This window comes from Sylvia atricapilla, chromosome 5 (genome assembly GCF_009819655.1).
Source record: "Sylvia atricapilla isolate bSylAtr1 chromosome 5, bSylAtr1.pri, whole genome shotgun sequence".
In the NCBI taxonomy this organism is placed as follows: domain Eukaryota; kingdom Metazoa; phylum Chordata; class Aves; order Passeriformes; family Sylviidae; genus Sylvia; species Sylvia atricapilla.
In genome coordinates, this window is record NC_089144.1 from 17,443,277 (window position 1) to 17,469,557 (window position 26,281).

The window sequence follows — 26,281 nt, forward strand, 5'->3', positions numbered from 1 at the left end:
TGTATGGCATAAGCCAGACCTCAATGAATACCAACACTCAGAAAGCCTTCAAAGCAAGGACAGTCTCCTTCCCTCCAGTGCAAACATGGCTGTGGATTTTGGCAAGGTTGCAAGCAAAATATTTTCTACAGTTGCATCTTGGTCTTGTCCCTCTGGCTTCCCTTTACTGATGTTTTATCTCCCTTGTTGCAAACAGCCAAGAATTTGTGGCTGAGCACATAGCAGTGATGAAAATGTACAAAGATTAACTGAATATTTACATGACATCAGGATGTCATGCACGAGGATTTCAGTGGTCCTGGGGAGATCTTCTGCCCAGTCTCACTGGGAGCTTGGAAAAGCCTGGTTCAGGGACTACTGAACCTACAGAGGAACCCACGACTTTAAAATCAAAACATGAGGAAATCTTCCTGGCTGAGATTTTAATTCCATGGTGAAATGTGCAATAGACCATTATCTACTGTAAGTGTCAAATGTGAGCTAGATCCAGCTAGCTTACACACAGGTGAAATTGAGGTTCTTAGTATGAAAGGAATGTCAGAGTTCAGGCTTATAAGGAAGACTGCACAGTCTTTCTACAGGATCTGCTGCTCCTCCTGACACTCCTGACATCACGTGTTTGTGCCTCAGTGTCATACACCACCTCCAACAGACTTCCAGTCAGCATTATTGTACATGGATGTACTTTTCCAATCATGTAACTTGCCATGGATGTGCTTTTTCCAGAGCACAAATCAGAGATTATCTCATCTGTCCTGATACAACCTACCATCGAAACCTAATTCTGAGAACACAGTTGCTCACCACAGCTTTCAAATACTTACTGTGTTGGTTCTGGAGGTTGTTTCTTCATTCACAAAACAAAAGCTTAATAAGTTACTTGCCTTTCTCTTTATATTGCTGTGAGTTGCCATCATCACTGCTGTTTGTTTCAGCTCTGTTACTGAACCAGGTGTCAAAAATCGCCTAGCTTTGGCCTCAAGCACAGGCCCACCTCCCTGCTGGGCATGTTGGTTTTGCCATCTATTTTAAGGGGGGAGGAATTCTTGTGTGCCAGTGAATGAAAACCAGAAAATAAGAAACAACAGTGGAGAAAAATAGGAGGAAAAAATGAAAAGCAAGTCATAACACACTCCAGGAACATCATCTGGAAGAAAATTAGGCCAATGATGGAGCACATTCAACAGTCTTTGGAGAGCATGACTGACTGCAAAGGTACTTAGAAATTCTTACTGATGAAAATACTGTCTTCTTTGATGATTCCCACCACAGGGTGTGTAAGTGATCAGGACCAACTCAACACGTACATGTCCTTTCCCCAGCCATACACATATATTCTCAATGCCCAGGAGACAGCTGTGTCTCCATATGTTGACATGCAACACAATTTCCATCCACAGCTTTAGAAGTCTAAAGGACAAACCATCCTGTTTATTAATTTCCCTATGGAGTGAACTGGGGAGAGGGAAAATCTTATTATTCTCCTTTGGGACATAAAGGAACATCATTGCATAAAACACAACAGGGCAGTGGAGCAGCCACAGAAATTACTCACCCCCTTTCTGCATGTGGGTGGAGACTCATGCACTCAAAATCATCAGACTTCACATCAGGCTGATTTAATTGGATTTATTGGAGGAAAACAATTAGTCATCCCTTTAAATTGTCATTATGATAGAAATCTCGATATGTATACATGATTGTCAAGGCAAAGAACCACTTGCGATGTAGCCCCATTAACAATTTGCAGAACTGCAAACTCATTACGCAGATAAAACTTTTGCAATGCCTTAATACATGCATGGAATAAATACACATTCTCCCTTCTTTTGGACATGGATGCTGTTATGAACTTGTTACCAATCACAAGACCTGCAATATTAGGCACACTGACATTCCTTGATTAAGATTTAAGCCTTTGTAGAAAACATGCTTGCATTTTCATTAAAAGTCAACTGAGGGATGTTTTGCAGTTGGGGATATTTGGGGAGTCACTATTCTGGGCAGACTAGGCTTTTTTTCCCCCACTGTTTTCTGGCTCAAATAAAATATCTATCTAAAAAAAGGCCCAAACAGGCCAAAATATTGTTTCTCAACTAGAGGTCAATGTACAGCAGGTCACTGGTGTTGTGCTGACCAAAACATGAGTTGCACCAACCGAGCCACAACCTTCCACACTCTTCACTTTGGGGGTCATGCTTGATCTAGTAAGTCTCAGCATGTGTGATGCCATGCTGGGCTCAGGGGACGCAAGATGAGAGATGGAAAAGCTCAGAGCTGTTCTGAGCAGCCCTCCAGGAGCTCCCACCCACCAGGAACCACAGCACACATCCAAGTCCTCATGGAGCCTCGCACCAGATACTGCCTCAGCAGTCTGAACTCAGGCTGGTTTACAAGTGTAATTGATGATTTGTTGTGCTGACATACAGTGATTCAGCAATGGCACAGCCCTGGCTGAGAACCAGCCTTGAAGGGGGGCTCAAGACTTCTTGGTGTTTTTGGCCACCATGGAGAATAATTTCCAAGGACTATGCCACTAGCATCGTGCTTGCTTCCCAGGCCTGCTGCTTGGCATGCCCTTGCCAGGAACACAAAGCAATTTCCCAGTCCTTTCAGATGACTCTTGTTTTGAGCGTAGGGAACTCAAGCATCTTCCACACAGCAGTCACTTAGGAGCTGGGACCAAAGCCCTGCTGATGCCCATAAGAAGTTTGGGCTGGAGCTAATACAAGTACCATGGAGCCATCCTGTACCCTGCCTTGGAAAGACCACCACAGATGAAAATGGGTCAGTGGCTAAGGGAAGAGAAGGCAAGGGCATAGTTTCCATGTGGAAGAAGGAAAAGTACCACACAAAACTCTTCCATGGATAAACAGTATCACTTGGAGGTTCAGGGATTAAATGGTAGTATTTAGGTGATGATGCTTTGGAAAGGATGGGATAGTTTTTAGCTCAGCCCTCTGCCCTATTTTGTGCGGGCAAAGAATCACAGCATCTTGATCCCCAAAATGCAGTTTGTATTTCAACAGGTGAGAAAGAACTATCTTGCAGGAAGAGAAAATACTAAGAATTGAGTAAACCAATCTGAATTTTCAATAGGAAGAACAAACCAAAAGGAAAAAAGAAAAAAACCAAAGAGACACACCAACATGTTGCTTGGTAGTTCTGAGTGTTAGCGACCCAGGGAAGGAATTTTTGATGCAGATCAAATTTGTAAGTGTTGTATTAAAAAAAGGATTCTCACCTCCCCAGCTCACTGCTTCTACACCTGTGTATGTGACTGCTGCCTAATTTTAAGCTGCTCTGGATGGTGACTCTTCCATGCTGCAGAGCACTCAACAGAAAGACAAAATACATTACCAGGCTTTGCAGTATCTTGTTTACAAAACATCAGCTTTTGCATTTACTTAAACTTAACAATGGATTTTGAGTTACAGATACATTGAGTCATTTAAAAGCGATACACAGAAGTAATTCCCTCAGAGAGAAGGTTGGGTTGAATGTGCATAAAGAAAAGGCTCGGAAAATACAGAAACACTGAACAGCAGTTTAATACATGCAGTGCAGTATCATGCATTTATTGGACAGTTGATGCCATCATTAGTTCAGCAGTGTTTTTTCACAATGCTTGTTTGCGCCCTGATTCCACTCTGGAGTATGGAAAAACCGTAAGAGCCATTCGACTGACCTTGGCGTTTATGAAGAGGAGGGGAAAAAAAAAAAAGCTACCTGGACAGATAAGTGGCACTATTTGTGATGGGGAAGGGGGTCTTGAAAACCAGAGTTCAGGCTAAAGAGCCTCTATCCTCTGCCACAAACACTATTTACACAGCTTTGACCCAACTGTGCAAAGTCAGACCAAAAAACCAGGACCGACCCCTGATCACCCACCCGAGGGATCTGTGACCCCTGGGGCCACAATGTGTATGTGCACACACAAACACACACGTGTGTCACAGAGACCAGAGCACCCTGCAGACAGGGTTGGGAAGGCAGGACCCGGCTGCAGGGATGTGAGCGAAAACGAAACGGATTGAGTAAAATTTGCTGCTGGGCATGAAATATGGGATGACTGGTTTAGCAGGGGAAACAAGAGCTCATGCAGTGTTTGTGAGCAGGTTGCTGTTCCCTCACTCAGCCATTGCTGACAGTGATTTGCCAACTAATCCTCCACTCTTGGGCTTGGTGCTGTTTTCCTTGGATACAGTAGCCTCTGTGTGTGTTTCTGCTTTTTGCTTGAGTTTCTGGTGCAAATAAGCACAAATAAGGAAGGCAAAACTCCCTTCCCATTAATAATTTCCAATTCAGATAGGTAAATATGCATGGGAATAAAAACCAGGAATAATTGCATCAAATGAGAATTTCCATGTGCTGAATGGAAGTTACTTTTGTACCTTAGGGCTCAGCCTAGAAACTGTTATTTTGCCTGCAGATGAATCCCCTAATTCTTTGGAAAAAGCTAAAGGAACAGGCTACAGCCTGCATTGTCTTGCTGGCAAAGTCAATCTGGTGTTTCTATCTGGTGCTCATTCAGTGCTGCTCAGGGCTGGAGCTGTTATCACAGGAGGAAGTAATAGCACAGGTTTCCCTAGAGCTGATCTTGTTAATGCCAAGTTCACATCAAAGGGCAATATCCTCTCTGCTTGCCAATGGCTGAAAGCTATCTGGCTTTCTCTGGCAGTTTGCTTCCCTAAAAATAGGAAGGAGACAGCCTTGGGGCCAGCTGCAACTACGTTCATGGGTACCCTAGAGGCCCACGTTCTGCTTTGCAGAGAGTTTGGGGAGAAAAGCCTGAGATCAGGGCCCTGGGACAGAAAAATTCTTAGGACAAGACCTGAATTTCATTAGGACCAGGCAGGAACACAATAACTGGTGATAAAAAATACTGTCAGGGGCCATGGAGTTATGCAGGACACAGGCACAGCAGAACTCCCTACCCAATGTCTACAGCCGAACTACATGGAGATGCATACCAGTGGGATCACACCCCTTTTTGTGGTTTGATTCGTGTCAGGAATGAACCAAATTTCTTGGTTTTATTTCGGCACCACAACCATAACAGACACACAAGACATAGGTAAATTCCTACCTTTTTTTTTTTTTTTTTTTTTTTTTTTTTTTTTTTTTTTTTTTTTTACCCACTACTCTAATGGCACCTGTACAACAGCAACCAGGACAGAAAGGACAGCAGCAGAGAGTGACACAGTCTGAGGAAAGCAACACTGCCAGGTTTTCCCCACACTCCTACTTCCCCACTAGCCATGTTGCAGGGCCAGTATCCATTTCGTGCTGCAGAAGGGGTGATCCAGCAGAGAGTTAGGATGCACTGGGAATGAAGTCACATGCAAAATCATCAGCAGAAGCCCTTGCTACTGCAATACTGACTTTCAGCTCGCAGAGTTCATGGGCAGCCTGTCCTCACAACTTCTTCTGCAGGCTAAGGGGCCAGCTGGAGCTTTTCTGGATTTTTTGTTTTGTTTTGTTTTCCCAGCAAGAGCACTGCTGTTGGCATCAGAGATGGCCTCTGTGACTCTGGAGGTAAAAATCAACAATCAAAGCTGCAAGCAAAGAAAAAGAAGGGGAAGGAGCTGAGGAAAAGAAGTTATAAAGGAAAAACACATTGGTACCAGTAAAGTAGAGCAGAAAAGGGTAACAAACAGAGTCCAGGCTGAAGTCCTCATGCAAGCAGCAAATCACAGACTGTTTAGTAGGACAGTTCATTGGAAAAGAGCCCAGAATTATTTTTCTACCTAATCCTTCTTGGCAAGGCCAGCTGGGATTTGTTTTGAAGACTCTACTGTGGGGCTATTTGGCCGTTCACCCCATGTCCAGATTATTTACTCTTTATTACCTTTGCATTCTCCTGTGAGAGTGGCTGAGCAGAAGCGGGCTGGTGCAGGGGAAGGACATGCCAAAGCACTGGAGCATCCCTGGCAAGCAAGGCTGGAGTGTTTGCCCTAACAGGCTGTGCTGCCACGGGGCAAATGTTTCCAGCTCTCCCCCATAGATCTGGCCTGGGTGCTGCCAAGTCACCCCTGTCAACAGATGTACCCAGATGTAAAATGAGAAGTTTTAACCAAGTGATGCTTCAGGAGAGATCTCTAAGCACTTGGTGAGCCTTGGTCAGGTCTCCAGCTGTGTTTCACTGATACCAAATAAAAGTTCCCAACACCAAAACTGTAGCAGAAAGAAACGATTTTGCTCTTAAGTGCTTCTGTTTCTTATCTTATGATCCCAGCAGTTGACAGCAAGCCAAAGAGAATGATGATAAATTACAGAACCAAGGCAGAGTATTATTTGCAGTAACAAAACCAAATCACACTAATTCCAGCAATGGAAGGAAAGAATAGCCCTCCCAACAAAAAAACCACAAAACAACCCACAGAAAGCACCCAGCAAGGAAGGACAGCCAGCACATGGGAACCCCCCCATCTGCAGGACAGCATGTCTGCCGTTGCTCCTGTCACTGCTCTTTGTTCTGGAGATGAAAATCCATTTGATTTTATTTTTTTTTCTGCAGGATTCATTTGAATGCTGTATTCTGATCAGTGGCCACAGCAACTGCTGAGGTCAAGTTCAAACCAGACCTCAGGTTTCAGAAGAGGAGGTGCAGAGGGAACACTTGAGCCCTAACCTTTAAAACTGCTCTACAGAGACAAAATTATTCCCTGACTAAATCCTGCGTTTGGTTGCACGTGTGTAAATGTGGGGAACTCCACTGATGCCAAACTGGGAGAGTGTCTATTTACAACCTGCAACTAGAGCAGAATAGGGCCAGCTGTGCTTTTGAAATCACATGGGCTCAAAATCCCTTGAATGTCTTGGCGTCTCTCAAAACTGAAACTTCCTTACCCAGGCTGGTAAAATAAAGTGGCCTTAGACTGAGTTTAAATTGTGGTCTACTCATGTTTTAATGCTTTTGCATCAAGACATAAAGAGTTCAGATGTAAATGCTGATAGAAAGTGTATGGTGGCAATGGCCAGGGTATGGGGGCAGGAATGTGACTTGCAGCAAGGAGACCCCTTGCCCTTCAGTCTGCCCAAATCTTGGTCAGAAGTCTTCGCTGTGGAAATTATATGGAGTTTTGCTATAAGCCCCCAAGGGGGTTCAGTGTCTGCTATCTTTCCTAAAATGAGAAGTTGAGGTTGAAGCCTTTTCTGTGTGAGCATCCATGCCAGCTGAGCACAGTGGGGTGCACAGGGGGTTCACTCAGATGTGCCACAGCCCTCTGGAAACAGAGAGCAACTTAACACAGAGGAAACCAGAGACCTGGTGCAACAGCTGTAAGTGCCACTGAAGGAGTGGCTATTTCAAACAGAGTCAGTGCTCACTGCCACCTGCTTTTCCATATTTTTTTTCCAAGGGTTTTTGTAGTATGATGGATGAAATCCTGGCTCTGCTGTGTGAAGCCAACCAACTAAAGCTGGAGCAGGATACAGAAGTCTCAATGTCTTATAGCTTTTCCAAGCACAGGCACTATTGCCTGATACACTGAGCTCTGTCTGTGACTGGCTTTCACAATTTCTTGTGCAGGAAAGTGAGGCAAGTATGACATCAGACCACGCTGCAGGGAATTGTGTCTCTGGCAGGGATGGATGTGTCTGGGATATGAGGCGCTCAAAGTGCCCAGTGAAGGGCCTCTGCCACCTGCCTCCCCTCTCACCTCCTCAAAGCAAAATCAGATGGGAATTTCATTGAGGTAAGCTGGAGGGAATCCGTTAGCAAACTGGGCAAATTTGCTCTCTTTTCTGTTCCAAGCTGCTATAATGCACAGCAGCACAGCAGTTGTGGTGGCTGTTCCTGAATGATGCATCAGCACAAAGAACCCGGGAAGTGCATGCATTCAGTAATTAACAAACGGGTAAGTTTGGCTTGCTTTGGTATATGAGCTTCTGGGGAGGAGGGAGAGCCAGTGCCACCACTGCCTCAGCTGTGCCTGTGCCCTTCAGTGAGGTCCTGCTTTCCCAGCTCAGCACTCCTCAACCCTCATGCTGGAGCTACAGCCTGATCATGATGGAGGTTCCCTACACCAGATCCTGCACTTTGCACCAAGAACCTGCCAGTGCTTTACAGAGGGCTTCAAGCACCACTCCTCTCCTCTTCCCACTTTTGGCTACTTTGGGAGGTGCTGAGCATCAGCAATGCCAGGCAAAGCCCCAAGGAGCGGTGGGTGCTCAGAATCACTCTCATGAAGCCCTTGGGCTGGATGCACCCCATGCCAGAGGCCACACTGGGGGAGGCTGGTGAATTAAATGTCTTGCTTGAGGGCAGCACAGCAAATCAGTGGCAGAGGACAGTGATTCCAACCCCTGTATCTTCCTTCTGCTCACAGCACACAGAGACCCGAAGGAGATGGGATCTGCAGGATAAGACCACGCTCCGTCATCTCCCTTGCACAGCTCTGGTCAGCTCCTGCCTGACTCTGTGTACCTGCCTCTCCTCTGAAACAAGGGTGCTGATCTCCAGACAGGAATGAGGCCAAGATGAGCTGACTCCCAGCTGGTGGCAATTTAATTCTCTCCATAGCTTTTAAGGAGGAGGATGGGGGGGAAAGCAGCAGTTTCTTAATCTGAGCAGTAACAATTCTGCTAAAGCCAGACAGACTTGCAGTCCAATTTGAGGAGCAAGAAATGGCATGCCACTGAAATCCTCCCATGTTGCAAAGTTAATGCCAATTCCTACCTACAGAAATAGCCTATCCCCCAGCAAACTGGAAGAGGGACATTACTCGAAGTAATTTTTAAAAGAAAAGAAAATGCTCAGGAAAGTATTTCTATTTAAATAATCCAGTTGAGATGTTTGTAATTAATGGAAAAAAAATACAACATATTCTGTTACCTACACTGAGAAAAGAGTAAATCACTGGGGGAAAGAATGAGTGTTCATTAGTCAGAACATTGCTAGACTCACATACATATATATATTTTTATATATATATATATATATGTATATATATGTACAGCACCAGAGACTGTTAGATTCCGTTCCTCCTGGAGTCATTGCAGTTCGTGATAAATGAAACATTTCAGAATTGGAGTATAAAATATGGCCATAAAAAAATCTTCTTTCTTCTAGTCCTTCGCCGAGCAGGGTGTGACGGGGGCCGCCTGCCAGCCCCGCCTCCTGCCCGCTCCTGGCCGCCCCGGCGCTCACTTGCTCCCTGTGTGCACTGTGGTCACCGTGGTGGCTCTGGGTCTCCGGTCCCCTCCTACCGCAGAAACGCCTGAAGAAGCAGATGAAACAAAACTACAGAGAGTGGATGGAGACATACCTAAAAGGAAAGCCAGAAACACAGTTAGAAATGGTGGTTTTTTTGGTGGTGGGAACTTGGGCAAAGCGGAGTTTGTTTTGTAGTGCGCTATGGAGCGGAGAGGAATACAGCTGGAGAAGGGGCTGCTGCTCTTCCTGCAGTGGTGGGTTGGCTGCAGTGGTGGGTTGGCTGGGTACCTCCACAGGGCATCTTCTGCCCACGGTCTTTCACCTACTGCCACCAGCAGCAGTGCACACATCTCACAGGGACTCAAGGTCCGGTTTCGCTATGGGTTCAGCCACACCGATGCCACAGTTCCAGGGCTGAAGACAAAGAGTTGTGGGATTCAAAAATCCCTCCAGCATTGTACTTGCTCAGAATGCTTTCCTCTTGGGCTTTTTAAAAGATGATTAAATGTCTCATCATGACCATCTACCTTAACGAACAGACTGTGCACCTGGGTATCCTGGGAAGCTGCTGATAAAGAAGTACAGTGGGTCAGATTCGTTGTTGAATTCCAGTAAATCTAGAGGGAAGGTAATTTTGTGTGACTTGGACATCACTGTAGTGACAGCTCACATTGCTCCAGGCTTTGCTGGGATGTCTCCAGGACTTCCAGCTGAGACGTAGGTTGATGTGAGGCTGAGTATCTCTTGAGTACCAGTATTCTGGTGCAACAAAAGCTGTTAGGTGGGGACCTGGCATGGTCACCTTGCTCTGATAAGATGCAGGCTCAAAGTGATTAGAAATACAGTTCATTTTTCCAGACTGGTGAATAAAGAATGGATGAAGCCTATATTAATATATTCTCAGACTGAAGTTTGACATGGCCTTTTGACTCTTCAGGATCTTTTTGATACTTGCTAAGAATTTTAAGTACTTTTCCATGCTTCAAGGAGGCATTTCAATCTCAAGGATGACTATGCTGTATCTGTACTTGGCCACATTCCATTTCCCATTGACATTTGACAACCTGGCATCACACTGCAATTTATCTATTACCTTAAAAATACAGCGCTCTAGGACCTATAAATAATCTAGGCAGTCCAATCATGACTAAATTGAATAAACCAGCCATGGACTGAGAATCAGGCCAATACACTTGAGAAATCCTGCCTGATTCCCTTAGGAATCTCTTCCTGTTTCCTGACAGGTAGCATAATCCAGCCCAATGCCTGATCTCTGCTCTGCCCTACTACAGAGGTTTCGGATACGACCTGACATAACCTACTCTCAGCAAAGGCCATACTTAATTGTCTTCAGTGATGTGAAATTGCTGCCTTTGAAACTATTTGGAGAGTCCATGAAGTGTCTATTAATAGCATCAGGCAGCATTCTATTGTGTAATGGTGGCACAGCTGGATCATGTAACTTGCTGCGTGGGATCTTTCTCGTGCAAGGAATCTGTACGCAGAGAAAACCACTGAGAAATAAAGAGGTAGGACAGAGACCTCAGAGATTTCTTTTTCCTATCAGCAGGTATTGGGTTCAATGTATTTGATATGCCAGCTCCCTCTTAAGTCTTGTATTTGCTGCTGGCTCTCCTCATTGATTCTCTGGGGCTCCAGCATCTCCTAACACTTTAAATGATTTCTTTGAGGAAGGAAAACTCTTCTGCATTGTCTGCCAAGCTGGAGTTTACCTGGGATGATTGGAAATCTTCCAGTATTTTTCTGTCTCATATTTCTGGCATGTAAAAACTCATCCTATCTTAACACATCTGATTTAATCCTTCATGTCCTGGTTGACTTCACCACTGCAAGATATGGTTGGATTCTGCACAGGGGCCTGCTGGTTCTGCAATGGTTAAACAGATTTCCTTCCCTTCCCACCCTTCCACCTGTTTTAACACTTTTCAGACTACTAATTGCCATTAATTAATACCATTTGAGATTAATTAAATGGAATGAATGGCGATTAATCACCTAACAGTTGAACTGCATTTATCATCCACCAGTTTAGCAGCAAACCATTCAACAGATGCTCTAGACTTGACTGGGGTCCAGCCTTGCCATACTGGAACAGGAACCAAAATCAAGGGATGTTTCTCCCATGCAAGTTTTTTCTCACCAAGCTGTTTTTGACATTGCTGCATGGCCAGTGCATGATTGGAAGTGTTTTGAGGCTGGTCAGCATCACTCCTTTGCAGGGTGCCAGGCCTGTGCCAGGAGCACAGTGATTTTTTTGGCAGCAGCTGTAGGATTTGGTGCTTGGCATCACAAACTGGACACTGGGTATGATCCCCACCAGGCCCAGTACACAGAGGGAAGGGGCTCTCCCCTGGCTCAGCCACAGCACAGGCTGAAAAGGTATCTCACAGAGGACCCAGAAGACAGAACACGCCCCAGTCGTGGGGGAAACAGTGCCCATGGCAGCAAGAGCAAACAGCTTCCACACAGAGCCATGGGAACTGTGGCTAGTGGCATGTCCTCATCAAGGAGCAGGGGGTGGCAAGCAGGGGTGGCAGAAGCAGAAAGCAGCATTATCCAAAATCCATCCTGAGTAACAGGTGCTTTCAGTTCCAGGTACTGTCTAGAAATGACTGTACCTCCAGCAAGGTACAGTCTAGAAATAGCTACTTCAGTCCACAGCAAAGCATTTCTTTTTAGTGCTGCACTTTAAAGTAACTCCCCTCAACTGTAACACATCCTCTATTTCATTACATAAAATATCTACAGATGGACAGGAGAGAATAAAAGAAATGCTCTGAAGCCAGAGAATAAACAGGCTTCATTTGCAAAGGATGCATTTCTGTCTTCCAAATAATCCCTTTGCTGCCATGTCCCCTTCCCTGGCATTCAGAAAAATATATATCCCATCATCTGAGTCCAGTGGGCAGTTTGCAAATATCAATTATAGCACAAAACAAACACGGCAGAGGGCCAAGACCCACGGTGGTGCAGAGAGTCTGAATCCTGCTCAGACAAATGAACCTCTTTGTGCAGGAGCTTAACTTGGCCCAGGAAGAGAGAAGCTGGGTCTGACTGGCAGGATCAGTCTTCTCCATGGAAATGGAAAGTAAGACAATTTTTACAGAAAAATGGCCTATCATAATACTGCAAACTCAAACATAAACAGACTGAATAAATTTTTTCAAATTTCAAGCAAATACAAAACTTTGTTGCTGGGGGGGGTCTGAGTCTTTTTCCCAAGCAAAAGCCCTTTTCCTCCACAGGAAACTCTGATTTTCTCTCAAAACTCACCAAGCTAAAACCTCTTTATTTTTTTCTTAGTGCATAGACTTTTCCAATCCAAACACCATTTTTCTGGCCAGCCAAAAACGACAGCTCGCTTCAAATCCTCATTTTAAGCGCCTGCTTGCGCAAAGCCAAACCTAGGGGCAGCGAGGACTGCAGCCTGGGGCTCAGGGGAAGACGGGGATCCCGCGGGTTTGCCGGATTTGCCGGGAGCTTTCCCGGGGTGTTGGCTACTCACAATCTTTCCGTGTGGCTGAGTCGGGGAGCGGCGTGGCAAGGCTGAGGGTGCTGGACACGCTGGCGCTGGCGCTGTCCAGGCTGCTGCCCAGGTGTAGCCGCCGCATGTGCCGCACCACTGCCGTGGCATTGAACGCTTGCTGGAGGAAAATGGCCAGAGGGAAATCGAGAATGAGAAAAAAGTGGAGGTGGAAGGGTTATTTGTGCTCCTTTCCCAGCTGTTCAGCATGTCAGAAGGGAATAAGCTTGTTGTCTTTCAAATTTTTCCTGAATTCTAAACTAGAAAGTGCTTTATCAAACCTTTGTTCTCTTAGTGCTCAGCTGGGATGCAGCAGCCTACAAGAAAGTAGGCAAATCTGACAAATCCATCCATGCCCCAACATGCATTTCTTCATGTCCCTGCATGGTGCTGACCCAAATCCAGTAAAAACCACAGGTGCTTTAGCTATGAGCAGCTCCAGCCCCATTTCTCACCTTCATTACATTTGGTACTTGGCAAACACCATCCTGTATAAAAGGCCCTGCAGGGTCCTGTAACCTAAGCCCAGACCAACCATTTTGACCACAATTTTGGGCCACAAAAGCACTACCCTGCCACAGGGGTGTTTGTATGGCAGAGCTGTGTGTCAGTGTCACCTCTCAGGACAGGTCACTTACTCTCCATTTGCTTTTTGCAAAGTTCTTCCGGATCTGAGCGCTGACCGACTCGTGGATGTTTTTGTTGAGTGCTGTATCTCCAGCAATCCTGAAATGGACAGAGCAGGCACATTTTAAGAGATATTTCCCTCTCTTTGAATACTCTTACTTTTTCCCCTCAGTAGAGAGGCTGCTCCCAGGTGTGGCAGCACCTGCAGTGGCAATGATTTCATTCACAGATGGGCTCAGACTTCCCACGGCTGTCTCTGCTGGCAGCTGTGGTGGAAAATCTGGGGCAATAAATGCCAGTGTAGATAAGGCTTGTAGGTCTGACAGCTACAAAGAGGTATGGGCTGATTTTGTTGGTGCATGGCTGCTTTCCATCACCATTACAGCCACAGATGAAAACATTCTACCTTTTTATTTTTTCTTTACATCCAAAGACTTAACATCAACAGGCTGAGACCACTTTTAGCCTCAGCTATGCAGAAGCTTCCAGAGCCACTCCAACCTGTCTGATTTCTGTTTGCACTGGAGATTTTCCTGCCACCCTGCAACGTACATAGTCATTCATCATGATTAATGTAGATTTACAGTAAAGCAGAGACATGAACACTCATTGAAGCAACACAGGCTACACAAAGAGCTTAAGCTGAACAACACGTAACCTAAAATAATTGATTGATCTTGCATAGTTTCTTTAACAGATAAAGATACATTCAAATCTTCACTGAACTGCTTTATTTCAAGGGGATTTTATTGATTCATTTAACTCCTCAGGCATGAGATCCATTGGAAGAGCAGGCCCCACAGTGAACTGATGCTGGGCCATGTGCTGCAGTAATTAGTGCTATCTAATGTAGGTGATGCAAGGAGGCAAAGATTGCCTTGTATGTGATACTTTCAGAAATAATTTTTTTTTAGTCACAGTGTAGAAAAACCATGTGCATTAGCAGTTTAAAATTGTAAGAAATTTAATAATCCATCAGGACCATCCATCAGAGTCTCCCAGTCTGGGGAGCTCCAACAGGATAATCAGAAGGTCTGGGGGACTCAGCAGTCATCTCGTCCTTCTGACCACCCCACTTCTGTCAAAATAATTTTGACAAATATATGACAAACCAGTCCCTGAAGATCTCCGAAAGATGGAGACTCCTCAGGCAACCTATTCCAGTGCCTCACTGTCTTGTGGAAGACATGGAAAATAGTTTATTCCCTTTGTCTTTGAAGCATCCTTTCACATATTTGAAGACTGTTATCATGACTTCTCTCAGTCTTCTCTTCCCTAGACTAAACAAACTGATTCTTTCACTGTTTCTTCATAACTCATGTTTTCTAATCCTCTGATCTAGTGAGCTCCTCTGGACTTTCTCCAACTAGTCCACATTTTCCTTCGAGGGCAGCACCCTAACTTTCTCTGTTTTCCAACTAAGGCAGCAGAATGGCAGCACTGCTTTGTGCTTTTAAAAGACAAAATTCTACTTACATACCCCAGCCTGCTGCTTCCATTTAAGTGTCCCGTGTGTTGGAGACACCCCTTTCACTTTGCCCAGATCATTCCAAACTGTAACCCTGTTCTTCTAAGGACATGCTGCTTTTTCTGCCTTCATGCCCTTGGCACAGCTCAGAAGTGCTGAGATCAGCCTTCTCCAAATTGTTGCCCTCGTTCCAGCTGACAACAGTCTCCCAGGATCTTCATCAGAGAGATGAGAAGAATGGCTTACCCTTGGGAGGAAGGACTAAACTCTCATGTCCCAAGAGTGGAGACCCACCAATCCCATCCTGTTGCAATTGAACTCGTCTCTTTTGGGTTATTGAAGAGTGCTGGAGCCAGCAGGACTGTGGGTAGGGAGGAGCAGGACTCCCATTTTGGGTAACTCTCACCCAGCTGGGAAGTGCCCTGCCTTACTGCCACTGCCATGCAGCCTCTGCCTCAAGCAGACAGAACTGGGCAAAGCACAGCTCCCAGATGGCACCTGACTTCCCCTCTTGGGTCCCTGTGCTATTGGTAGAGAAAGGGAGATCTGAGAACTTTGGCTGAGAACTGGATGATCTTCAGATATTTCTTTGAAGATGATTCCTTCTGATCACCTTTCCCACTGACAGCAAGGAAAGTTGGACTTCCTGGATTTCCCACTGGGGCCAGGTGACCAAAATCTTCATGAGGCACCATCTGGGTTAAGCATCGTGTTCACTGTTCCGTCCCCTGTCCTGCACAGTGAATATTGCTAGGCTCAGCACAGACCCTGATGGATCCCAAGCAGTCCACATTCCCAGACAGATCCTAGCAGAATTTCCCGGTGGGAATGCAAACCACTAGTCAGAGTCACTCCAAAATGTCATGAGCCGTCTGCTCTGTCCAAGAACACCTCCTTGGTGAGGGCAGGTGCCCCCCACACACACCAGCTGGGAGCACTGGCTGTCACACTACAGGTCTCTGAAGAAACTGCAGGGCAAACCATCCCTTCAGCAACTGATCAAAGAGACCAAGACAGAAAAATCACTTACATTTGCAAAGGACATTTTTCCACCAAAGCTAATGACACATTTTGCTTTACAAACAAGTTGGTTAATAAACTCTGTAAGAACAGATCATGTTTCCCACCTGTCAAATCTTATTTTGGAAACATAGATAGAACAAGTTCTTGGGGCATGATGCCCTTGCCAGCTCTTCCAGAAGATTGTTCTTGCCGGTTTCCACAAGGATTTGAAAATACATTTTTGTCATATGAAGCTTTTGATTGGGCATGTATCTCCAATACAGACTATATTTTTATTATTATTTTTACTTAAGGAATCATTTTCTGAAATGCTGGTGGTTTCAATAAGAAACTGCTTGTTCCAATAGTTCACAAACTGCCTTTTACCACCCCATAATCTATGTTAACTACGCAATTCTTGTAATTCCAGGAAAAAAGTCTTGGTATCTGGGTGTTTTCCAGATGGGCAGAGTAGTATTTATTTACTTCAAAAGGGGATGGACAGACGTCCTGTGAAGCCCTCAGATGCTACAGCAGTGGAACCATCCCACATCTTAGGTCTCTTCTGCAACATTAGCACCTTGCAGATGATAGTTTCTAATCAGAGCACAATAACAGCACTGCTGGGGCTAATTTAGTGCAGCAGGAGCTGTTCAAACACGTGCTGGTATGCTGAATGGTGTGGCTCAGAATGCAGGCTCCGCTGCCAAAGTCTGGAGTGGGATTGTTCTCCAAGCCGCCTTTGAAGAACTACCCTGTTAATCCTGCGATGCTGTAACATGAGCACTGAGCTTCCAGACTGTATTTTGCACTTGGAGGATTTTGTAACTTTTATGAAATACTCGTGGTGTTATGGTGTTTGTAGTATAGTTTTACTTCCAGGAAAACAAGAGCAATGTTATCATCCCTTTACTGTTGCAGTTTTGCTGGAGATGTGGGGGTTTCAGGACACAGAAAAGGTGGAAGTGAGCAGGGAGAAGTCACATCTTTTGTACTCTGAACTGGCAGATATGAAAAATCAGATATGCTCTGGGCACACAGTGGTGGGTATCAGGAGCATCCTCACATCTACACCAAATGTATTTAGTCATGAACTTTAGTTCCCTCGCTGAGAAGAGAAAGAATGAAATTAATAGATACTGGGTTTAGCGCATTTATAATTCCCCTTCCACATTTTCTTAACTCTCCAAGTACACAGGTTATAAACCATCTTGATTTTTCTTTTAGGACAAAAATACCTTAGTATTTTTTTTTCTTTTTTTCTCTCTCCCCTTCTGGCACAACATATACTTTGCCTCTAGAAATCAGCTCCATTTTCACTGAGAAACTGTAATCAACTTGAGCTAATCAGACTGATGCTTATCTAGTCCTCAACAATAGTTTCTGGCTTTGCAGTTAACTTTGAAGTTAACTATGTCAGCCCTGAAGGTTTTGGTTTTTTTTACCAACTGTACTACTTGGCCCAGTAAAAGACATTGCTTCTACCTACCACACACATATACAAAAATAAAATTAAACAAATCAGAATAATGCATCATCTGTTATCCTGCTGAGCATCACCCAGAACCAAGCAAGGACTGATTAGTCTAAGCAGAATCTGGATTTTCTCTCAGGATTCCCATTTTGCAGCACCTGAAAGCAGCTGCATCCTAATAATGCTTTGGGGAACCTTATGTTGAAGCTGGTTTTACATCCAGTTGTAAACATATAACTGTCTCAATGCACAGAATTGGATACCAAGAGACCAATAATGATGGCTCCCCATCCCAAACACATCCACTAAAGCTAAGAAGAGTATTTCTCATGAATAACCATAACAAATCTAATTCTGCACATGAGAGGAATCTAATCTAATGATCAAATATTATTCCATAGTATCTAATTTATTTTAGCTCTCTAGCTGACTTCAAACTTATCACACCAATTTATCTGGCCATACCACTTCTAAGCTTTGAGAGGAACTTCCAACAAAGACAAACCTAGCAAATTTCCTTTTGGACAGTTCTTCATTAGCATGCTGCAAGCAAATGTCTCTCTCATCCTCCCTGCCCACAACGGCAGGCAGAGCCTTTCATCTACCATTATTTTCTAAACCTTCTTGTGAAGGCAGCCAACTCAAATGCTTTGCTGGCCAAAAAGTGCTTGGAAATACTCCTGAGTATGATGATAGGAAATGTGGAGTTAGCTGTAATGGATAATGCTGAGGGATCATAACTCTTCTCTATGTACACACACACGTACACACACACTCATCCATGCAAGTATATAAACACGCACACACACACTGTGTGCACATGTTTACACATATACTCATTTATATATGATGTTTCAAAATAAATAGAGTGTGGGGATGAACTCGATAAGAGTTTGATTTAATGTTGTAAACATCAGCAGTTCCCTTCAGGAAGGCCTTTTCACACTTCAAACAATATTGTCTGAGAACTGAGTTCTTTGTAAACCATGTTCTTTCTCTGGGTTGAAATTATTATCTGACTTGTGCTCTGTGGCACATAATAAACACTTGGAGTCATGGTCACAATTTGCAGAGGCTCAGTCCTTGCCAAAGCTTTGTGATTCCTCAGTGTAGGCGTGGCTGGACGTTGGCACATCCCAAGGATCCTCTCTCCCTTTGCACAAGCAATGGGGAAAAGCCAGGACCACACTCCTGCCTGCAGACACTGGGGTCTAACTGGTGCCACAAGCTCCTTCTCCCTTCTACACTCTGTGTATTTACAATCTCTATATGGAGGCAATTAATCCATCATCCTTTTATTTAGATGTCCGAAATTGCCTTTGATGCCATAAGTGCCTCCAGCACATAGCTTTAAATTCCATTTAAGTTCACTTGGTTAATGCATGATGGAGTAAATAAATTCATGGCAGCCCTTCTAACTTCTGTATTGGCTTCCTAACTGTAGGACTATGTCCTCACCCTCCAGCACTGTTTTCTTTCCTTCTGGTCCAAGCCTGGAGGCTGAATTTGGCTCTGCAGGGCCTAGTTTGACCTGATGGGGAGCACACTTTGATAATCCTTGTGGGTCTCTTCCACCTCAGGGTATTCTATGTTTTTATGAGTCTATAGCTAGAAAAAACAGGTTTCCTCAGGTTTCTTCTGCTCCCCCCTAATCACTGCAGACTGAGCCCCTGCCCTAAACAGGATGTAGGCTCTGACATGGCAATATATTTAATAAACTTAATTGCTGTCTTTAATATGAGCCAGGGAAACATTAAAATGTATCAAGCTGCAGCAAAATCACCCCATTCTTTTGTTACCTTCATTTTCCATGTCCTTTTTGAAAAGTCACAGTGGGAAAAGCTAAGCAGAACATTGCACCTTTGCAACACACCATAAACAGTGCAAGCCCCACTGAAAGATACATTATAAAATAAATAACTTTTCCAGTGGAAAGCATAAGTCACCAGTATATTAAACTGGAGAAATCTGTATAAATGGACATGCAGGGCTGGAGTCATTATATCAACAAGTCTCACATATTGCACTGTTTCTGCTGCCATACTTCACTGCAATTATTAGCCTCCTTTTCTGCCAGCTCCGAGTTTAACATACCATCCCCCTACCAAGGCCATTTGATTATAAATAGCAAGACATCACGTAAATGCAGGCATGTGGCGAGCAGATACGCTGCAGAAAAGTGGGCCATTGGGAAGAAGTATTTACTTTTTTTAGGGTCTGATCCTGTGCAAACATTTAGTCATGCGAATAGCTGTCTATTCTGGAGCAGCTTCCCAAAATTCAAAGATATTATTAACCTTAAAGGCACAAATGTAGTATCTTGCAAGATCCAGTTCCTGCAAGCCCTATTTGGAAGGTTTTAATGAAAACACGATGATTAAAATAAGGGTGTGTTTTAGAATCAGTTTGTTCTTCACAAATATTGAAACAACAAAATCTCATGGCCAGGTAGCCACATCATGCATAGCTAACTACTTTTAGCACAACCAGATTATAAAGTATGTATTAATTATTCATGATTTGATGGATTTCTTCCTAATTTGTGAAGATCCCAACGATCTGATCCTGCAGGGGAAAATTTCATAAGAGGAAGAAAAAGGGAAAGCTGGAAAATCTCACTACATGGAGGCACCTCACCATATATATATATCAATTACCTATCATTTGCACAGCACTCATGACCCAGGGAGGCCTGTTTGTCTCCTGTGAAACAAGGAAACAAACCGCAACTCTCACTGAAGTCTGGACAAACTCCCATTAGCCTCAGTGGAAACAGGATTTCACTGAGGAGGTTTTTCAGAGGCCTCACTGTCCCTTCGTGGTTGGCAGAAACTGCTGCCTTGGGAAGGCTGACCTGGACCAGAGACTGGACAGGGCTAGAGAATAAAACAGATATTTACTGAAAGACCTATAGGTTATACCTTGAGCAGGAAAAGAGTCTGACCAGGGCTACACCCAAGGTGGACTTAAAGTGGTCACAAAATGGACAACTGGTCACGCAGTCTCACATTTTTATAAGTTTTGGTTCATTTGCATATTGGGGTTTAATTGTCCAATTACAGCTTCAGGTTGTGAGATCTCATCCTTTTTGTTTCTCTCTTCAGCCCACCGTTGTTTATGCTTTTGGGCCTGAAAGGAGTACTCCTTGTACTCCTTGTCCTTGGTCTTCAGGATTTGTTTTGTCTCCCTGCTCTGTGAAGAGCTGACTGACACTTAATATGGCGCTCAGAACTACTCCCCTAGGCAGCACAGAATCTGAAAAACATGAAAGCTAAAGCTTAAAGCATCATCATGAGAACTCTAGGGTTCAAAGATGCTTCTCCAGTTATGTTGCTTGTGCAGACAAGAAAAAAAATACCTTTATGAGATGCCATCAAGGGCTGCTTGCAGAGCAAGCACTCTGCAAAAGCATATAATTTATGGGACCACTTCAGCCTGCTCTGATCATCTCTTCCTACTAAGCCAACAGTCTTATGTACCTCTGTGCTCCTGATAACACACAGAGGAGATGCTCTCTTGGCACTATGGGAGGTGAATTAGCCAAGAGGGATGCGTGCTAAAGAATCCATGCTCATCTGAAAAGGGGGTGTGGGATGATCCAAAGCTGTGGCATCCTCTCTCTGCTGGCTGCACATGTGCACCCTTGTATCCAACTGCTGCAACACTGAATGCAACCATGAGAGAGAGGAACTCAGGCCTGGAGCTGTTGGAAACTTCAATACACCCAGGTTGAGAGAAGGACACAGCTGACCACTGACACAAAGCACAGAACTCTCTTCCTCCTCCACTGAAAAAGCCTTCCCTCTCTTCCAGGAGAAGGAAAGGATGTCACTGCCACAGATGTAATGGCTAGAATGAGAAAAGAAACAGTGAAACCCTCACTATTTCCTGACTAAGGAATCTGGGTGGAAAATGCTGCTTGAGCAATGCTTTGGCAAAAGGAGATCCTATCCACTAACTCCAAAGTAACATCTGGGTGAGCAGCCATGATTATCCAAAAAGGCATTTAGCACTACAGCATCCAAACCCTCCAAAAAAAATCACTGCACAGCTCTCCAGAATGGTCCATAACTGCAACATCCATGTTGCAGGAAGCTTTTCAGAGCAAGGAGGAATGAGACATGGAGTGTTGCTCATGAGCACACCGGGGAAGACAGAGGCAGATCTGAAGCCATAGCTTTGGAAACCTCCATGCTTTGTTTTCAGTACAGCTGTCCTGTAATCCCTGGCACATGTTGTCTCTGTGTCAAAGGGAGGAGGTGGATTCAGGGTGCAGAGTGGGAATATGGTGAATATTTTCATCCTCCCCTTCTGCAGTGCCATTTGCATGTCTGACATTTCAAAGGCTCACTCTGAGCTGTGCTGGGAGCTGTGTCAGAACTTGAAGCCTTGAAAATGAACCACTGGATGGCAAAGTCAGCCTGGCAGAAGAAGACCCCTGCCACAGAAATGGAACCCTTTTGGGGTGTTGTTTTGAAATGGAAGATTGGATTCTGTGGAAAATAGTACGAATTATGTAGCAGTCTGTGAGTTTCCATTGGCCCTTGGCCATGACATGCAAAAGAAAAATAAAACCGCACAAGAAAAGGAATGAAAACACTTTTTATCATTTTGTTCTTTTCAGAGGGCCCAGAAGCTGTGTGTGTTACAAGTGCCACGTTTCTTTGTTGCACTCCAGTCACCAACACAGATGTAGCAAGGCCAGGAGCTGGATGCTTACATTTTGTGTATCTTGGATGTAAGGCTTTGGAAAATCTGTCTCTGAGTTGTACAAATGGTCACCTCACTCCCTGCTGGGAGTTGCACTCCCATTGTTTATTCTGCATTTCTAATACTGACTTGCTTAATTTCCCGAGGCTCAGGTCAGTATCATTTAGAACCAATTTGGGATTTTTTTTTTTCATCTCACAAAAGCGGGATTTCATTTCTCAAATTTCATTTTGTTGCACAGACAAAGCAAAAGGAAGTGGCATTTGGGGCAATTATGACAGTATAAAAACAGAGTCTAATGCACACCTGGGGTGAAAATGTCATTCCATTAACTCTTTTCTGTTGCAGCTATTATAGCAACAAAAACAATACCTCACCTTGCTTATATAATGTCCCCTGGCCTAAAAGAGTTAAATCCAGAGCTCGTGTGTGGGTGCAGCTGGTAGTGTGGGATGATGCTCTCAGTCACTCAGGGCTGGACAAAAGCACATGAGTCACCCTTGTTCCAGCAACACAAACCTTGGGTAATGTTGGTGAGGTCACTCATATGCAAAGGCATTTAACTTAAAGCACTTTGATCATTTTGGCACATCCCACTGCTGCACTACTGCCACCACACATAATTCAGCATTTTACTAATCCTTACACAGGTTGGTGCTTGAGATTAAAGTCCATCACAGTTTTCCAGAAAAATCTGAAGGTCAAAGGCAGTGGTTGTGAGAATAAAAACACCAAGTTACGTAATAGAGGTCAGTACAACATGTGACAGACACATCACTTCCACACATGAACGTAAAAAGGTGCTCTGTGTCCTGAGGGTTTTTCAGAGCAGTGAGTGCTGCTTACCAAGGGTGCCGTGCTGCTTGCTCACAGGTGTATCTTTTATTAGGGTCCTTCTCCATCAAATTCCGGATGAAGTCTTTAGCTGAAAAAAAAAAAGAAAAAGATTGAAAGCAGTCGAATTGATGCCCAGTTTTGTGCCACAGGATGAGCCAACAGCACTGATCAGGCTACCAAGTGCCATCTGGCCAAAGCACAGAAAAATGGCCCTGGGTCATTTGTCATTTATGAACATAGATAGAACCAAAGTGACTTAGGACCAAATTCAAGCTATTTGGTGTACCAGATAAAAGCTGCAGGCATCTACTCCTGCAGGTCTACTTAGGAGTAGGGTGGATAATTCAGAGTCAGCAGAGTACAACCCGGCCAGCTCCTGGGTCCCTGGTCAGCCATGTGCTGCATCATCTCAGTGGTCTGAATGTGGCCCTGGAAGTGCTGGCCAGCTGAGTGGAGGAGGAGGAGGTCAGATGCCACATTAAGAGGAGCTTCACATTGCTCATTCCAAGCAGTCACACACATGGACAGCTGTGAGGACATGTTGCCTATTTAAGAGGAATTCAGCAAGGAAAATGAGCTCCCTGGAGCAGGAGGCAGTGTGTTTTTAATCGATGCTATAATGGAAGGAACGGAGATTGCAGCGTGGCGTGAGTCCAGCAGTTTCAGGACAGTGTAGCTGAAGGAGCCACAGCAAAGCCAAATATGGCAGGAAAATCTTTGTGCTGATTTAGGTGATGGACTTTCCCCCACAAGGCAGAAGGGTCTGCCAGCAGACCTTCATATTTTCTCTGAAAATCCTTATTAGTTAAAAAAAAAACTTCTCATCACATATATTTTTGAGCAATCCATCACAATGATGTCTGGACTGCAGATGTAAGCAGCAGAAAATGTTGCTCTGTGTGGAGATAAGAGAATATATAATCATCTTTAAAATAAAAACACTCAATTTTTATCTCCCTTGCCTCAATCAGTAGCACTAATAAATCAGAAAACTGTATTTATAGGGATATTTTTACATGATGGAATATCCCTAGAATTCATTTTGTCTTCTGCATGAATTACCAGATGTTTGCCTGGGTTGGACAGAGCAAGGACACTGAGCTTGAGTGACCTCCTGGAGAACACACAGTGTGTCAGGGACACATACAGGTGCAAGGCTGAATGTCCCCTGCTGTCACCCCTAGACACAGACCCACAGAAGCCCTTAGGAACATCTGCCTGTAAGACATTTGGTGTATCTGCCCCTCTGCCAGGCTGACTGGAGCAGGGGCAGTGGGTACTATGGGTTAAATGTCTCCTGCACTGGGTAGGGAACATTCACCCACACGGACAGTCCTTCCAGCTTCTGGATCTGCTCACCTGCCTCATTTGAAAGCCATTAATTTCTTGGCTTTTTGATGCAAAGACTGAGGACTTGCTTTGGACCTGCACTGAAGTGTCAGCAACAGAGCCAAAATCATTTGCCACCTTATTATTAATGAGACATTAACAATCTGTTTTTTCATTTGGATACAATGAAGAAATTAAGCTGCTTTTTCTTCTTGGGATGGTCTTCTGTCATCTTTATCTGCTGTTTGAGCCATGTTTTACTGCTCTGTGTGTGACTGGAAAAAATAGAACCTAATTTGTCTCCCATGAATATTGGAGACAAAAGAAATGCACATTCCCACTGGTGTTCAGTTAGAAGGATCTCTGCACATGATGGAGGGTGCATTTTCATGCCTTAGGGAGGGAATGCATGCAATAGGCACACGTGCATGCAATGGTTGTTGCAATATAAAGAGCAGTAGCTACTTACCAGACTCGGAGATGTCATCCCAGTATGGAGAGTCAAACTCATACTCTGCCTTAAGGATCTGCTCAAAGAGTTTGGAGTCGTTTTCATCATAGAAAGGGGGATATCCACAGAGCCTAATGGAGAACAAGAAAGGAGAGAGGTGACCACTGGACCCACCTCTGTCCAGAAGGTAAGAAGGAGAGAGTGAGAAGATGGAGAAACTCTCACTTAAGGCTTGCCTCAGTAAGTTTTCAAGCAGGCAAGTGCCACCATGAGAGAAGTTTCATCAGGGACATGTAAAACCACTTCTAAAGATTGGCACTGTCCTGGGCAAAGCAGAATTCTGCCTGGAAACCTGGTGCTGTTGACCTCAAGCTGATTCATACAGATACCCCGGCCTCTCTCTGCATGCTTTTGAGCGTTTAACCAGAGGAATAATTTTATTATACAGACATGACCTCTGCCATCCTCTCCTGTACAAGTGCTAAGAGGAGATTTCATGAGCTAAACCCTCTAACCACAAAGCATCAGTCCCTCTAATCCCTGAGCACATCCAGAAGATCCGGTGCAAAGCAGGACAAGGAGGAGCATGCCCAGGAGCCCATTCACCTCTGCAGCAGAGCTTGCAAGGGCAGCACATAGACCTGCTGCTGCAGACACAAGGAGAGCTCCTCCCTTTCTCACTCCTGCAAGTGATTTTGCTGACCACATCCAATTGCCTGCTTTGCTTGAGGCTAACAACAGTCCTGTCCTGGTTTTCAATGTTTCTAGTCAGACTTCTCAGAAAACCTAGCCCCAGGACAAGCAGGACATTGAACATTATTTGCCTAGTTTGAGCTCATACATTCAGAGTGCACCCTCCTAGTGCTGCAGAGCAGGACAGCCACAATGCTGAGGCAGGGCTGGATGTGGGAAAAGCAAATCCAGCTCTGAATTAAGCAAGTGCAGTGATAAAACTCGTGTGTCAGAGATCCTTCACACCCAGCTGGTGCTGCAGGCAGTATTCTGTCCCACTCTGCACAGACATGCCAGCAGAGACAACCCTTCCTCAGGTTTTAACACCGATGTTGCAAAGTGCCAGATGTATCTCTGAGGCTGGCCCAAGGTTTTTGCAAACCCATCCTGCTCACAGTCAAACAGACCTTCCTGCCTCTGCATAGAGATGATACATTTTTTTCCTCTTATCACTGGTCAGTGGTCTAAATCATTCTTTCACACACTTTGCTGGTATTTAAATGATCTTTTTCCTGCATTTTTTTTTTTTTTTAACCTCTGAGTCAATCAGCCTCAATAAAGCATTTAATTGGATAGAGCCAGCCATTACAAACAGACTGCAGATCTAGCTCAAAAGCAAAAACAGAGCAAGGGGAGAAAACTGCAAGAAATTAAATACTTGAGTTATTTATAACCCAAAGCCAGCCGGCTGCTCTGGAGGTTATTTGAACCAACTCAACACTTGAGGGTGAAAGGAGCAATGTTTTGTTAGCTCTGAAGAGCCAGTGTGCTTGATAAATAATTTAAATACTGAGTGAGATGTTGATCTGCGTCACATCCACACTGACCTGGGAGAACTCTACTGAAAGTTGCAGCATGATAATGAACCTGCTGTGGTTCAGCTGAACCAGAAATCTCTATCTCAGAGAGCAGATGACCCAGTCCTCATTTGTGTCCCACTGGATGAC

The 26,281-nt window shown here is 44.5% G+C and overlaps 1 protein-coding gene across 3 annotated transcripts in view; it reads right to left on the reverse strand.

The window, feature by feature from the left end:
• Window positions 1–1,615: 1,615 nt before the first annotated feature.
• CAMK1D (calcium/calmodulin dependent protein kinase ID) overlaps window positions 1,616–26,281 on the reverse strand; it is a 208,593-nt gene continuing 183,927 nt past the window's right edge. For 2 of the 3 annotated variants that reach the window (XM_066318815.1, XM_066318813.1), the window contains 5 exons: window positions 24,621–24,733; window positions 22,832–22,910; window positions 13,343–13,430; window positions 12,687–12,825; window positions 8,315–9,272 (listed from right to left, as the gene is read on the reverse strand). In XM_066318815.1, coding sequence (XP_066174912.1) covers window positions 9,151–9,272; window positions 12,687–12,825; window positions 13,343–13,430; window positions 22,832–22,910; window positions 24,621–24,733 — 541 coding nt within the window. In that variant the 3' untranslated portion in view covers window positions 8,315–9,150. Of the gene's footprint in view, window positions 5,559–8,314; window positions 9,273–12,686; window positions 12,826–13,342; window positions 13,431–22,831; window positions 22,911–24,620; window positions 24,734–26,281 lie in introns of those variants that run through there. The other variant, XM_066318814.1, reaches the window with a different exon arrangement.